General features: G+C 41.9%; 5 protein-coding genes across 5 annotated transcripts; 3 read left to right on the plus strand and 2 right to left on the minus strand.

Moving 5' to 3' along the window:
- Window positions 1–153: 153 nt before the first annotated feature.
- On the plus strand, window positions 154–2,526 carry Pig-q (phosphatidylinositol glycan anchor biosynthesis class Q). The gene is given in 5 exon segments (XM_077406545.1): window positions 154–1,170; window positions 1,409–1,689; window positions 1,772–1,982; window positions 2,066–2,180; window positions 2,281–2,526. Coding segments are annotated over 5 exon segments (1,587 nt in total). The 5' UTR covers window positions 154–381; the 3' UTR covers window positions 2,472–2,526.
- Window positions 2,517–3,586, minus strand: LOC143897705 (uncharacterized). The gene is made up of 2 exons (XM_077406544.1): window positions 3,322–3,586; window positions 2,517–3,082 (listed from the first exon to the last, which is right to left on the minus strand). Exons 1-2 carry the CDS (start codon window positions 3,381–3,383, stop codon window positions 2,725–2,727), a joined length of 420 nt encoding a protein of 139 aa, XP_077262670.1. The 5' UTR covers window positions 3,384–3,586; the 3' UTR covers window positions 2,517–2,724.
- A 120-nt stretch (window positions 3,587–3,706) lies between these two features.
- Med16 (mediator complex subunit 16) lies at window positions 3,707–11,522 on the plus strand. Its single transcript, XM_077406506.1, has 14 exons — window positions 3,707–4,188; window positions 4,313–4,459; window positions 4,743–4,941; window positions 5,145–5,391; window positions 5,483–5,638; window positions 5,719–5,888; window positions 6,077–6,413; window positions 6,527–6,734; window positions 6,936–7,110; window positions 7,417–7,563; window positions 7,878–8,088; window positions 10,110–10,219; window positions 10,399–10,544; window positions 10,796–11,522. Exons 1-14 carry the CDS (start codon window positions 4,127–4,129, stop codon window positions 10,914–10,916), a joined length of 2,436 nt encoding a protein of 811 aa, XP_077262632.1. The 5' UTR covers window positions 3,707–4,126; the 3' UTR covers window positions 10,917–11,522.
- Window positions 8,103–10,103, plus strand: LOC143897695 (uncharacterized). Its single transcript, XM_077406522.1, has one exon. It carries the CDS (start codon window positions 8,683–8,685, stop codon window positions 9,772–9,774), a length of 1,092 nt encoding a protein of 363 aa, XP_077262648.1. The 5' UTR covers window positions 8,103–8,682; the 3' UTR covers window positions 9,775–10,103.
- Window positions 11,512–14,416, minus strand: Txl (Thioredoxin-like). The gene is made up of 4 exons (XM_077406528.1): window positions 13,972–14,416; window positions 13,555–13,837; window positions 12,169–12,452; window positions 11,512–11,891 (listed from the first exon to the last, which is right to left on the minus strand). The coding sequence occupies exons 1-4, from the start codon at window positions 14,067–14,069 to the stop codon at window positions 11,678–11,680; spliced, it is 879 nt and encodes a 292-aa protein (XP_077262654.1). The 5' UTR covers window positions 14,070–14,416; the 3' UTR covers window positions 11,512–11,677.
- Between the last annotated feature and the right edge of the window lie 49 nt (window positions 14,417–14,465).

Genomic DNA, 14,465 nt, shown 5'->3' on the forward strand with positions numbered 1-14,465 from the left:
CACGTGACCACAGCCACTCACAGCCCCCGGTGCACGGAGTTTTTCCGCTGGACCAGCCAATTGACGACGTGGTCAATCGAGTCCCACTCGGTCCGCCAATTGGCCAATTCGTAACCTAACCTAACCTAACCTTGGTCCAGGGGAAAAACTGGGTCGGCTGCGAGTGGCTGCGGTCACGTGGTCGATTTGTTTTCCGCCGGCGTGTGTCACCAGCTGATCGTTATAAGGAATTTTGAGTGGAAAAATAATTCCACTTATAATTGTAGAAAGCAGAGTGGAAAAACGGTATCTCAAAGCGACTGAATAAATAAAGAAACATTGCGCTTGTAAAATGGAAATAGTAAGAGGTAACGCGGATACGTGATCTTCGACGGTAAAAAAATGACGAACAATTTACTAATATTCATTCCTCAAGCCCTGTGCGCCGAACGGTCCGGTTATATACTTGGCAAGGTGGTGCACGATGCCCGCGGCGACCTGAAAAAGTTCTACGTCGTCAGCTTGCGTAGGGTCGCCCCGGTCGAGCTAACCGCCAAGTCTACGTTGGGCGTCATCGGGTATTGTTCCAATGGGAACGACGCGATCGAGGAACCTTCGGAACGTAAGCGCAATTGGGTGCACATCGGGACGAAGCCGTCCAAGGATGGGCGCGACAACGAGTATCGTCTGCTGAACGTCGTTCTTAACGATAAGAAGATGGATCTGTCAGCGACGCGCACGGTGCTCGTTCTGTACAATCAGCAGGCGTTGCGGGAGACAGAATTGTTCGCGAGCGAGACAGCGTCGGGCGATCACTTTCGCGAACTCGCGAGGCTGATACAAGACAAGAAGGACGAGCTGAGGATCGAATCCAGATTCGTTCGCACCTGGCAGACCTTGTTGACCCGCCATATGTCCCTCTGCTTGTACCCCGTCCTGTTACTGTCCAAGGTGACGGAGAGACTGTTGCCGGTATTGAAGTACTCCTACCTCGGCTTGCACGTCTACGACTCGCTGGAGAACGTCAAGTGGATGCTGGCGACGGTCGTGCGGAACGGGAACTTTAAACTGAAAACGGGAAATTACGCGCTGGCAATTGCGATAGATGTGGCGCTAGGAATCTTTGTACTGCGATTGTTGCGATATCATATCGAGGATCAGCCGTCGCAGCTTCTGCTAAACAACGCGGAGGCAAGTTTAGATATACGTATGCCACGTACGTGAACAAAATGATCCATGTTCCAACAAAAGTTTGATAGACTTAATTTTCACGATTTAATAGGTTTCATTTCAAACCTGAGATAACTTGGAAAAAAAAATAAATAAAAGGCTTGATTGTCCGTATTATATAAAATTAAATATAAATATCTGCGATACACGCGTTTATCTATTTCTATTAACTTTAGCAATTGGAATTTCTATTTAACAGAAAGTTGTGGAGGCTCTAAGGGACCTGATTGACTGGTTGATGGGTGTACCAGCTGGCCTGAAGCTCAACCACGCTCTGAACAATACTATGGGAAAGTTCTTCCTGTATCACATACAGCTCTGGTGGACATTTTTAATATTTTTGAAGCCGCTTCTGGATCTCGCGTTCGAAGTACTGCTTTTGTTCGGAAGACTGGGCGTCACGTTTCAAATATCCATCGTTGCGGATCTTTTGGCTCTCGTTAGCTTCCACACGTACTGCATCTACGTTTATGCAGCAAGGTGTGATATATCTTTTCGCGTCCCGTCGCAAAAACGATTTAATAAAAAACTGTCGATTTCTCATCTGAAATAATTTTAAAAGCTCGTAATCGATCATCAGGCTCTTCAATATTCAGCTGAGAGGGATTACGGCCCTCTTTAGACTGTTCCTCGGGAAGAAGAAGAATCCCTTGCGCGAGAGAGTGGACTCCTGTCGGTATCAAACGGACGAGCTGTTCGTCGGGACACTGTCGTTCACCGTTCTTCTGTTCCTGATGCCCACAACGTGGGTGTACTATACCGTATTTACCACGGTAGGATAACGTATATATTTTGTTTTCGAGACTTCAGACTCTTTTTGTGATAATCGCGGAATTATCTGTAGTTTTGATCGCAGCTCAGATTGGCGTCGATCGCATTCGGTGGTTTTCTGACCAGACTGAAGTTTTATCTGCAAGTTATGCCCGTTTACACCTTTTGGAAGTGGCTGCTACGATCTTACAGCACTTGCGGTAAGTAGCGCGACGTGCAGCATCTCGAAAGGAAAGGAATGCAGCAACTTTTCGTTGCCCGATAACGAGCAGTTTAATATCGCGAATAATTTCCCCACAGGCATCGTTGACATCAGACTGCGTCCTTGCTGCACCGAAGGACTGACGGTTCTGTCGATGACCATGGTTGTCGCGCCATGGAGGCTCACGTGGAAAAAGTGCATCCCAGATACGATTGTTTGCCATCCGTCCATCGAGTGGTGCACGATATTGAATAACGTTGTATGGGGCCATTTATTGTATCCGTTATAAAAATCTATGTTAAACATCCGTATTTTTCATTTACAATAAAAGACATTTAATATTACTCTCATCTTTTATTTACACCAAGACATTCCTCTTTAACAAATTTCTTTCCCAGCACTCCGTACAGTATACATTTAGTATAAATATTACTGTGAACCGAATCAAGCGTCTGCCAACGTATACTTATGAAAAGCACGAACATTTTACATAATAAAACGATCTATTGCGCAACAGAATTTTACGGATGAACAGAGATGTCCTACCTCGATTTAACTTTAACGTTCTGTTTCTCTTCCAATTCCTTCTGCATTTTGCTCAGCGATTCTCCCAAATCGGTACCGAGTATCATATCGATATCGTTTTCCTCTCTCAGGATACAGAAATAACCTAGGAATACAGCTAGACTTGTCGAAATAACCATTCCCTGATACCACGGATATTTATCTCCTATCGGATCGCGATACTCGTCGATTCTCATGGTAGCGGCTTTCGACGTGGAATATTTTATGGGGTGATCGGCACCGTCGTCCTCGCTTTCCAACGCTGTGCTCTGATCCTTGGAAGACACCGTGTCCCATTTACTTCTGACGCTGCGCGCTACCTGTGGTGCGTTGTATCTGCAAGAAAAACGAATCTTCTTAAGTCGTTGCGTTATAACGTGTTTAATAATGGACTTTAAATTTCCACGTTGCACGCGTGGCTTTAAACGTCGTTCGTTGACGTTGTGATACAAGTTTTGGACTGAAAACTGCTTTGAGACGTGTAACGCGCGAGTCGCGCATCTAGAATATATTTCAGCGATAGAGACGTCAACGAAAATTTTAATCAAAGATTTTAATTTAACTTTTAATTATACCTTTTAAGCAGTACACTCTTACCGCGCGGTAAGAGATTGTTTTTTGCTACGTTGCCCAACATAGCGGGGATTCGATATTAAACGTGTATCCTCGTGCCTTATCTTACGCTTTATGTCGAGGCTACTTTCGAGTCGGCCTCAATCGTATACGAAATCACAAACGTGGACGACAATTTGATGTATATCTCGTATCGGATATTCGTCTTCTTTCTTGCCCTTTTGCTCCAAAGAGAAAGGGAGGTTTGTCCTTTTTCGAAGAACTTCCCGCACTGGGTGCACGCTGGTGCACGAAGTTGCGCCAGTTCAGAAAGTGCTTCGAAAAAGAACAGACAGAGCAGATGTTTCCAAGTTTCGCGCTTTTGCCGCTGCCGCGCGAGGTCTCCGAGATCTCACGTTCTGACTATTCTGAGTTGGTCCATCACTTTTGATCGCCCCGTTGTTGAACCTCCACGGATTGTTTACGAGATTAATTTTCGATTGATGATACGGCCGCCAGTGTTTGACGATACAAAGCAATGCAAAGAAGATTCTCACTGTAGAGAGATAGATCGGAGAAGACTACGAAAACCACAGAAGCGCAGGTCCGCTAGGATTCGCCACGTTTTTAGTCAGAATATCCAACAGGAGGGCGTTCCAATCTTGTTTTTTTTGGAAAAGGAATATCGTGATTATTTGCGAGAGGAATAATGTATTTCGACAGAGAGGAGTTACGTGAAGAAACCATTTAGCAACGTCCTCGTTACGTTGGCAAAAATTAAGCGTACCGTTGTATTTTTGTGTATTGAGGAGAGGAAAACGAGGAAAGATGGATCTGCTGTATACCGTTAACAGAAGGAGTTCCTCCAAATTTTTCCCCACTCAAGAATGGTGCGTATTTACTTAATATGTAAACAAAGTGTGTTCTTCTTGCGGCATTTAACACTCCGAGATACGAACGGAACATGTATTTCAACATGTAACGTGGATGTTAACCAGCACGTTGTCTTCCTAGTTTGTACAACGGACACGCGCTGTGCTCCTTATCCAGTCGGAATATAGTGGCTTTTACTACAATGACGGAATTGGACGACAACAGCGGCAAGACGCGAGGTTGCCATGTTTATGTAGCGGACTTGAATATGCCGTGGCACGCTCATAAGTAAGCTCATTTCGATTAGATCTTTTAAATTATCGTCTCTAGCTGCGGTCCACTCGACGCTGCGAATGCTTCGAAGCGTTCCTCTTCTCTTTCCTTTCACGGAAGAAAGAAGGAGAAGAAGAACGCTCCGAAGCATTTGTAGCGTCGAGTGGACCGCAGCCTCTACAATACCCCTCGAAGGATATTACATTTATGTCTCTTACCATCCAACAATGCTTTTATCAAATTTTTTTTGACAAAGCCAAGAAGTCGAGATTACATGTTTTTTTTTGTGCGTCTTTAGAGTACTCTCGAACAAACACAATATTACCGCGCTAGAGTGGGATCTGCCTGGTGATAAGTTGGTAATGGCAGATACGGCTGGAAATGTACAGCTGTGGATGTTTAAGGACCATATTTTAAACGATTGGGTATTAATTGGTTCCACATACTTCCCCGGTGAGCACATATTAGGCGCGGCATGGTTCCATAATGGCAAAAAGGTACGCTGGACAAACGACGTCATACACTGGACGATAAAGTTTTTTTTACTAGTAATATCACAAGAATGGGATCTGTATCAAAGACCATTGATATTGTTATTATTTTGCGTTAAAATTTTTTTTAGATAGCGTTAAATCACGCAGATATATAAAACTGTTACTCTTATCTCTCCTTCTAACGTCTTCTTTTGGTACTTCTGCAGACGGGGCTGGTAACAGAAAAGAAAGACAGCATTTATTATAGCGAAAAATTTAATCACCTGTTGTTCGCACCCTCCGTGAGGCAATTCGGCGGAAGGGCCGCCGAAGGCGTACTAGTGGTGTCGACAACGGGCATGGTTGGCGCGATTATGATCACCAAGGACCTTCAAAATCCGATTTGCTACTCGACGGAGAGTCTCGGCAACACGAGGCACAGGATAACCGCGGTGGATTTGTGTTATGGAAAAAGTACTTTTTGTGTTATGTATAAAGCGCTTTGCGCGAATACAGAAGATAACAGAAATGGGAATGTTGCAATAATTTGCTTGGTGAATTTCAGACGGCCACTTTCTCGTCGCGGTTAGTAGCGGTAGCATCTGCTTGCCCATAAGATGCTTTAGAGTACTGGTGCGCAAGAACGACGACAAGTGCACCATCACCTCGCAAGCTTTACCGAGCTTCTTTCTGCAGGACGGAGCGCCCAAGGACAATTCATGTAAGATTAATTAGTGAAATTATGATATCGTAAACAGTTCATTTTTTTTTTATGGCTACAAATCTTTATTTTCTTCGCAGGTACAGTCGTGACGCACTTAAAATTTGTAGTCAGAGAAGATGCCGATTCTCTGGTCATTGCGGCGAACAGCGAGAGCGGCGGATTCGTTGAGGTGTGGGAGCTGCGGGAGAAGTCGCAACCGGTTCACAAATTGTTTCAGCCAAAGACCTTAGAACCTTTTAAGACGGTTGTAAGTATTCACGCACGGTCAACTACCATTTTTATTCTTTACAAGCAAATACGTGAATCAAATGACAGATATCAAGTAGCGAAACAGCAAGATACCGTATTTGACTGTAGTATTTAAATATCATTTAATAGTAGTATAAATATAACACATTCGATATTTAATAGAGATTTGTGGCTGCTTTTTGGCAGGTTTGGCAATATCAATCGCAGTATCGCTGCCAGTCACCGGTTACGGCGATAGCGACTACAAAACTGTCCATAGTAACGACTTTACCGCCTCCGAGTTACGTAATAATAGCGCTAGCAGACTCGTCGGTGCATTGCTTAAATCGTTTGGACTGTTTGAAGGAAGTGGCATTCTCGTCCTTGAATACAAGCTGGCGTCCAGACGAACCTAGCAACAAATACTTCAAGAGCTCCGTATCTATCACCCATATGGATCTCTCGTGGTTGGGATGTGTACTTCTTGCGTCCGATACTCGCGGCAATCTGTATCTCTATAAATTGTTGCCGGACGGCACCACAGGTACACAATGCCAAATTTTCTTTATATTTAAAAAATTAATTTATTAGTGTCTCTCAGTTACAAGATATTTTTGAGGGCGTGCGAAATATGATCGAAATGATTTACGTGATCAGGTACATCGATGTCCCTAAGCTACGCCTGTACATTACTGGAGTATTGTTTGGTGACGGGATTAGATTGGTTGGACATACTTTTATGCCTGAGATCGTCCACGATTGAAGCATTGTGCGAGCGACTAGACGTCTCCTTCAACAGGCAGCTGCAATCTACGCAGCAATATCATTATATCCAATTTTTATGCATCAAAACGTCATTGTATAGGTATGTAACCACGCACGCACATACGCGAAGAGATGTTTCTAAAATAAACATATTTTCTCCTAAATTAGTTTCTCGAATTGCTTTAAAAATAAAAAAAGAACGTGTCTACACGGCGCTTAAGAATTGTTTTTGAAAGTTATGAAAAAGTAGATTATCTGAAATCGTAAATCAGGAAGATCAAATGATTTTAATCATTTTCAGGATGCTCATGACAGGTCAGAACAAGGCGGCGGATTTGTCATCGTTGCTGATGATACATTCAGTGGCTACCGCCTTCAAATCTTTACTCAGACCATCGGACCTGATATCCCACGACAAAGGCCCAGCGGAGAGCTTAGCCGCGGTGATAACTGACGTCATCACTGACGTTGACAAGGTATTACGATCGAACCTCCAACGTCTTAGTTTTTTATCAGCTGAACTTCCAAACCGTATTTTTCCCTAATCTTCTATTACTTCAATATTTGATGCACAGAGTGAAAGTTGAGTGTTAATTAGTTAGTACCAAGAAAAAAGTAGGCTATAAAGCCCCTAATCATCCCGACTTAAAAGGTCTTTTGTAACACAATTTTCCTTTCAATTATTTTACCATGGTAGGTGCTTAACTGTAACAAAATAAATTGAAACTTTAATAATTACCTGAAATGAAATCAATTATTGATTTATTTAATGTTTTTACTAGGTATTGCTGCATCTCGATCCGAAAGAGTTTACGGTAGAACCGAGCACACTGCAATCTTTGCAGCAACTTATTCAATGGGTCGCTGACTTAGCTTTGAACTTGCTGGCGAGATTACCCGAACAGAGAATGCAAATGAAGACTGGTGGGGTAAGTACTTCTAACAAATCTAGCTGCTCCTTCTGAAAGTCACGAGACAAGTTTATATTTTAATATTTATTTCTTCCGGTACATTTTTGTAAACAAGTAATATATTTAAAAATCTTTTGTGGCACTCTGAATATCCTCGTATGTATTATTAAACTTATATTGGTCTTCACTTTGTACGACATAAATATAACTACAGCTTTCCATTAAAATTAATTAAAATTATCTTATTTCGAAAGCGTATTTTTAATTTTATGAATTGATATCAACCATCGTGTCATATTAACTTTAACTTGCTGCTTTTCTTCGTTTTGCAGTATGAACTTCTTAAGGATCACAAGGCCTTGAATACCGTTCGAGAATTATTGGTCATCATACGCATCTGGGGATTACTCCGTCCATCGTGTCTCCCGGTATTTCTTCGTAGCGCGGACAACCTGGATGTTCTGGCCCTACTGTTCTGTTTGTTGTCAAAACTAGTGCAGCCCAACGGTGATGCGCAACAACAGGTGGACGACGGTTTAATTGGTACGTTTATTGTTTTCTTACAATTTCTCAAACTCGCAACTGAGTTTTATATGATTTTCGCCTCGTGCACGATGAAGTTCTAGCGGCTTAATCCTATGAAAACTTGTTCTATATGTGAAAAAAGGATAAGATTGATATTTGGTACACTTTGCGGTAATTTTTTATGATGTTAATATAATACATTTAAGTTGACAAAAAAATTTGTTGCAACATTTTTGCTTTTATTTTTAAAATTCTTATATTTAAAAGAAATTATATTATATTAATTTGGAAGGATCTTGAAATCCAGAAACAGATTTAATGCAATTTTAATTCTTATCGCGTTTATTCGCTACTTGATTACTACGATTTGTGGCCAGGAAGTCTGATAAAGTACCACATCCTGAATCATTCGAAGAATTCTGACATACGCTATTAGCAGTATTAAATGGTTTGCATCGTATCTGCAGCAACACAATTGCGCAATAACACAGCTACAAGTGTATAGATCTGAAGACGTGCAAATAGTACACCTTGTGCGCGAGAATCCATTTATTACATTTCTCTCTCAACACACTACAACGTACGCACGAAAGAAGAAAGTAAAATTCGGCGATGACTACCAAACTTGCGGCCAAACATAAAGTCTCTCTTGCTCTGAAGGAAAACACACTGCCGGGAAAGAACTGCGTGCGCCACAAGCAGTCCAGGCTAAAGAGATACGAGCACCTGTTCCCTTGGTCGACCTTGTGCGTGTTCTTGATCTACTGGTTCGTTCTCTGTCCTCTAATTTGGGCTATATGTTACACGTTTGGCGACTGGACTTCGTCGTGGTTTTTTCTCTTTTGGGTAGTCGCATTTTTAATCTGGCTCGTGATCATGTGCGGACTGATAATCTTTTGGAAACGTCTCCAAGTTAAGCAAAGTCTGGAAATCAACGTGGTCTCGAAATATGGTTCGGATAACGCGAGAAGCCCCCTGAACGTCCATCAGATATCCACAGATGCAGACGTTCTCGAGACGAAGAAGAGGAACGCGTCGGAATCTAAGAAGAGCGATCGAGAAAACCTCAGGAAGGATCTGCCACCCTTGGTGATACACAAACAAATATCTGGCGAAAACATCGAGGACACCGTTGGAGTGGTGCGCTTCGAGGAAGCGGAGAAAACTCGCTTAAGCATCGCCAGTAATTATGCTGAGAAGAGTCCCCTGCAGGATTATCTGAAGCTGGTGACGGTATCGCCCTCGGAGGACGAGGTGAAATCCCCGAAGACGCCGTTGTCGCCGAGACAGTTATTCTTCATCGATCTGATCCGCGAAGCGGAGAGGGTCGAGAGCGCGAGATCGCTGAAAACGAGAACACACTTCTTCCCGAGCGAAGCGACTGCGAGCGATAATGCGGAAACCGTGAAAAGTATAAAGGACGAAAAGGATAAGGAGGATGTGAAGGGCAGAAAGAGCATGAAAGACGTAGAGGAAGACGCGAAGGATAAGAAGGATTCGGAAGCAAATAAATTGAGATCGAAGCGCGAAACAAGTTATTTCATAGCCGACGTGGAGAGTCGTCCAACCAGTGAGAAAACAGAGGTCTTCCTTCAGATCGCGTCGAATGAGGATGAAGAGACGGAATCGATCGTGGAGAAACCGCGGCTGATATTGCAAACCAATGAGACGAACTCGCAAGAAACTTCCACTTCGCCGAGCTAATTAAAGATACCAAAGACACGTACTATAGACAATCAATTAGAAAGCTCGAGAAATGATTTAACAAGAAATATAATTATAAGCGAAAGAAAGGATTGAGGTTTTTGTTCAAGGAAAAATTGCTGTACAAATAAAGGATACTGGAAACGATAAAAGTGTTGGATATGTTAAATCTACTTTCTATCTCGGTCTCTTCTACAAAAGTTACGCGTATTATCACATACATGTATTCACGTACATTAAGACACGTATAAAATATATATTTTAAAATCAATTTGGAATCGACGCGCAATTTAATTTCTCGATGCTGAAAATTTTGAAGTAAGGCCTCTTTCCAGATGAATGCTGCTTACTGCCAAATCAAATCATGATTCCACAATTGCATCAAGGCAACAGCATAACCGCCATAGTCTCTCCGATTTTGTTCTATCAGAACCTCCCGTTACAGGTAAGACGTGCAAAGCTTGCAAACATATTTATGAGAAAAAAGAAAAAATTACTCTCTCTATTAGAATTATTACACTTTAAAAAGATATTCAAAACGTTTTCATATCTTTAATTTATATATTATATATATATTTTTTTTTTTACTAATTATTATCATTTTGTTACAATTTGTGATTGCAGCTGGAATATGGAGCGGAACCGGAACAATTGGTTTTTACGCCTGAAATGAATCCCGTCGAAGGCTGTATGCACAGCGGACAGATCGTGGATACGATACGACACCTGTATTTAGGAAAACAGCCACTTCTAGTGAAGCAATGCACGAGGTATTATCGATTCACAGATTATGCCGGCTATATAGCAAGAAAATATAATAAAATAAAAAAAATATATCAAAGGAAATAGATGAGGCAATCGGAGCCTCGCGCGGTAATCAATGCGCAGACAACGTAAAATAATAAATGAGTATATTACTTTGATTTAGTCTAGAGAGCCTATATATCGTTTAAAAAAAATATATTCACACGCCAACGTTATAACATATTGATAGCTCTATATATTTCTGTTATATCTTTAGATGCGGCGGTAAGGCGCAAGTACAGAACATGACGAGGACTGCTGCGATCAGAGCCTGGGATCAACGGTGGATGCGAGCTTGCCGATGCGGCGGTATCTGGCGAATTCACAAAGCCTCCTAATAGAAAGCACACTTAAGAACGTTTGTAACGATAAAGTTTATTAAGTTTTAAAGGTCTACCATATTATGAACCATGATATTGCAATTCTGGAGGTGCACATAAAAAAGAATGAACGATTTGGAAGATATGCATATTTAAAAAAAGAGGTAACAAAGAGACAGAGATTATATGTGTTCAAATAATCTACTCGTCAAGTTAAATCAGAAATTTATAATCGAGAAATTTTCATTTATTGTATTTTTTTACAAAGTGACTCGAAGCAACTCGAAGTCTCCCTAGCAGTGATTATTCTGTTGTATGTAATCAGCGAGAAAAATTATGTAATTTGTTTTTTTTTCCAATGCGAATCAAAATGGAGGAAAATGTGGGAGCGGTGTTAAATTAATTAGTCAAACAATATTGTTGCGCGAATCACTTTGTTAAGTAATATCAAGAATGTAAGTATAATTGCAGACGTTTAAAAATCGACTGTACCTCGCCGAAAACTCCTTTGTACGTTAGCTGCAAAAATGTTCTCGTAACGTAATAATAGATTTTAAGATAAATTATTAATTTCGTGACGCGCGTGTGTGATAATAAATTATTACAAGCGAAGTTGTTACGGTATTCAAATCGGTTTTTATTAAGTTTTAAGTCTCGTTACATCGGTTTTCCTTTTTTTCCTCTTTTCTTCTTTGCGAGAAAAAAATATAGGGGAATGTTAGTAGGCAAATCAAAATTCCTGACGATATCCTGATATATTATTGTTGCAGGAAAGTCTCTCAATGGCTTTCTCCCTTTTTGCCGGACACTCTCTTGAATTCTCCCATGTTGGTGGTTGAGATCGGTGAGCCGATTAAGACTAGGTGATCGATTCTCGTTGTTTCCGTGCCGTTCTGATTGTCTATCACAAAAATTTGAAGATTCTGCACATTCTGGAACTTGACGTAGCGCAGCGGCACCGGATTTCCCTCCTCGAGGTCCTTGGCTGAAAATCTGCAACCGAGGTTGCGCGTATTAATTTTTTATTTCGTTAGAAAAAGCACGGAGGAAAAAGTAAGAGACATTCTATTGTAAAATTACGTTAACAATAAGATACTAAATGTTAGAAATTTATTTTAGCCGTCTATGTGAAAGAGAAATTTTAGAGGAATATTTTAAATCGCGATCAATTGTTCATTATTCAATGTTTTCGAAAATTTTGCAAGGATATTTTTTTCTTCTCTCTTTACCGTCTCGAATATATCTCGCAGATGCATTATTTGAGGCTTACGTTAGATCTTGGACACTCGTGTTGGAGCTCGCCATTTCAAAATCGATCGTTCTGGGCTGGTTGATGAATAGTTTGATGTTTTTCGGACCATTTTCCGTAGGCGCTTTGATTTTGAGCGAGTGAACTTTAACAGGCTGCGAGAATGCGATGGACATTATCAGCTGCTCATCCTCATCGCTCTGGAGATACCCACTGTCCGAGTTCAAACATTGAGGGAAAGTGTGATGGTCCGATTCGTTTAAACACTCGCACTGCTGCTTCATTATGAAACTGGACAAGTCCATCTGAAAAAAAAAAGAAACCCCGAAAGTTTTCGAGTTAATCATTAACGAAGTGGAAGAGATGAAGCAAACTTCGAACGAAGTAAAGCGCGACTTGGAATAATTTTACTTCAGCTCAAACTCCGCGAGACTAAGCGTCGCGAAAACGATCTCTACAAGATGCACGTATCCAAGTGTCTATCCTGCTTGTCTACGTTGATTTTGTTGTAAATATGCATGATCCACGTGTTTATGCACGCGTATGATTACGTCACCTGCGAAATCTTCGGTTTTTTTTCTTCCACGTATAGACTTTTAAATTTTTTTTTTCACGAATCTCGCATTTTAATTCAGTGTAAATTTTTTAATGAAAAATACAAATCTGAGTGACGTAGTCGTTAAACGCGTCTCGCATAATTACAATTAATATTAACATCTCAATCTTCCATTCTTTCATCATTTATCGAAGTACTAACGTGAGATATTTATTTGCGTATCACGCTAGGTGGATCATATTCAGATAAAGATTATTAACCCTTCGTAGTCACACTGGGTCACGTTGACCCGCGCTCGTTAGGTAGAGACCGTAAATCATGTATTCGTTCACGATTTTTTTTATTCAACATGGTGCCATTTACGTTCTCACAAAACCGCAGTTGTTTTATATTCTAGAACGTTCAAGGTACGTTCCAGAATTATTTGAACCCGATCGGACCGATACCATTAAACGGGCAACCATTCAAACGCGAGACTGGGTCAATATGACCCAGTATGACTAGAACGCGATTCTAGAGAAGCGTGACTACGAAGGGTTAAATCACCAACAATCATGCAAGTATCAAAGTTGTATTATTTCCAGTACACAAAATATCTTTTGGATATACAATATAATAGCGAAGGAAGAGAGAGACTGCGCAGGTGACGTCAGCGTTGCGTCAAGTCGAAATAGCGAAATTAATATCTCCGTGGGAGGATTTCACCGTCCCGTTTACGCGGTCGCGTAGCGTTAAACGGGCAACTAGCCCGGGCAAACTTTTCATTGGTACTTATTCCAGTAAAACAGAACCGCGGCGAGAAAGAGCATTCCGAAGAGCTGGAAGTAGGCGCTATAGTCGGCGTTTCGTACATGGCCGGGCAGGGAGTCCGCGACCGAGTCGTCCGCGTCGTCGGCGTCGCCGCCGCTTCCGTAGAACTGTTGGATCTTGGATTCAAGCCCCGCCGGATCCGCGCCCTGGCAGTGGCCCAGCCGCGCGCGCCTGCGGTAGAAGATGAAGGTCGGCATCGCGCTGACGTCCTGCATCGAGGCGGTGTCCGCGCATTTGTCCACGTCCACCTTCAGGAACACCGCTTTGGGATACTTGAGCGACAGTTGCTCGAATATCGGGGCGATTCTCTGACAGGGTCCGCACCTGCGTAATCAAAACCAAACGTGTTCGTTAATTGCTTAAAGAAAAAAAAAAAAAAACCTGGAGTGCTGGAGTCAACGAGTCAACGGGCGGTAGTCGGGAGCATAACCTAAAAAGATGCCTTTAGACGCGCTCACCAACTCGCTGTGAAGTCTACGACGACGAGCTTCTGGCCGGCGTTGGTCAGCTCGCCGTTGAAGTGACGATCGTCGTTAATTATTCGTACCGCTCCCATTATTTCGACTAAAACTGTCGTTTTTTAATTAAATTAAATTCGCGCACAACGATTCGCCTGTCCACCGCACGGAACTGTCGGAAGATCCGTCAATGTCCATTCAAGAATGACTGGCAGTTTATGTACACAACGTCCCCCGGACGTTCGCAGACTTCTACAGGGTGTCCTGGTAATTATCGTGCCACCTCTCGTGGGGCTATCTCATCTTGTCGCTGAATTACATGCTTATTCGCGGAGTTTTATTAATTTTAATTTCTCATTAATTATTGAGAGACTCGCAAAACCGGAAAAAAACTTTTCTATTCGGCCAGAGAGAAAATATACTCTGGGTCTACAATGCGAGTCGCAAAGTCGCGAGTCGCAAGAATTGACCACGCACAGTCGATTATTCTCCTC

The sequence above is a fragment of the Temnothorax americanus genome, unplaced genomic scaffold (assembly GCF_048541705.1).
Source record: "Temnothorax americanus isolate GAGA-0224 unplaced genomic scaffold, ASM4854170v1 Scaffold21, whole genome shotgun sequence".
Lineage (NCBI taxonomy): Eukaryota > Metazoa > Arthropoda > Insecta > Hymenoptera > Formicidae > Temnothorax > Temnothorax americanus.

Excerpts from the sequence above, each read along its gene's own strand:
- LOC143897695 (XM_077406522.1), top strand. The coding sequence starts at position 8,683 with ATGACTACCAAACTTGCGGCCAAACATAAAGTCTCTCTTGCTCTGAAG.
- Txl (XM_077406528.1), bottom strand. The coding sequence starts at position 14,069 with ATGGGAGCGGTACGAATAATTAACGACGATCGTCACTTCAACGGCGAG. Across the intron at positions 13,838-13,971 it reads GTAGACTTCACAGCGAGTTG|GTGCGGACCCTGTCAGAGAA; the intron begins GTGAGCGCGTCT and ends TTGATTACGCAG. Across the intron at positions 11,892-12,168 it reads ACGAGTGTCCAAGATCTAAC|ATTTTCAGCCAAGGACCTCG; the intron begins GTAAGCCTCAAA and ends CCTCGGTTGCAG.
- Med16 (XM_077406506.1), top strand. The coding sequence starts at position 4,127 with ATGGATCTGCTGTATACCGTTAACAGAAGGAGTTCCTCCAAATTTTTC. Across the intron at positions 4,460-4,742 it reads ATGCCGTGGCACGCTCATAA|AGTACTCTCGAACAAACACA; the intron begins GTAAGCTCATTT and ends GTGCGTCTTTAG. Across the intron at positions 5,889-6,076 it reads TAGAACCTTTTAAGACGGTT|GTTTGGCAATATCAATCGCA; the intron begins GTAAGTATTCAC and ends GCTTTTTGGCAG.
- LOC143897705 (XM_077406544.1), bottom strand. The coding sequence starts at position 3,383 with ATGTTGGGCAACGTAGCAAAAAACAATCTCTTACCGCGCGGTAAGAGT. Across the intron at positions 3,083-3,321 it reads AAGAGTGTACTGCTTAAAAG|ATACAACGCACCACAGGTAG; the intron begins GTATAATTAAAA and ends TTTTTCTTGCAG.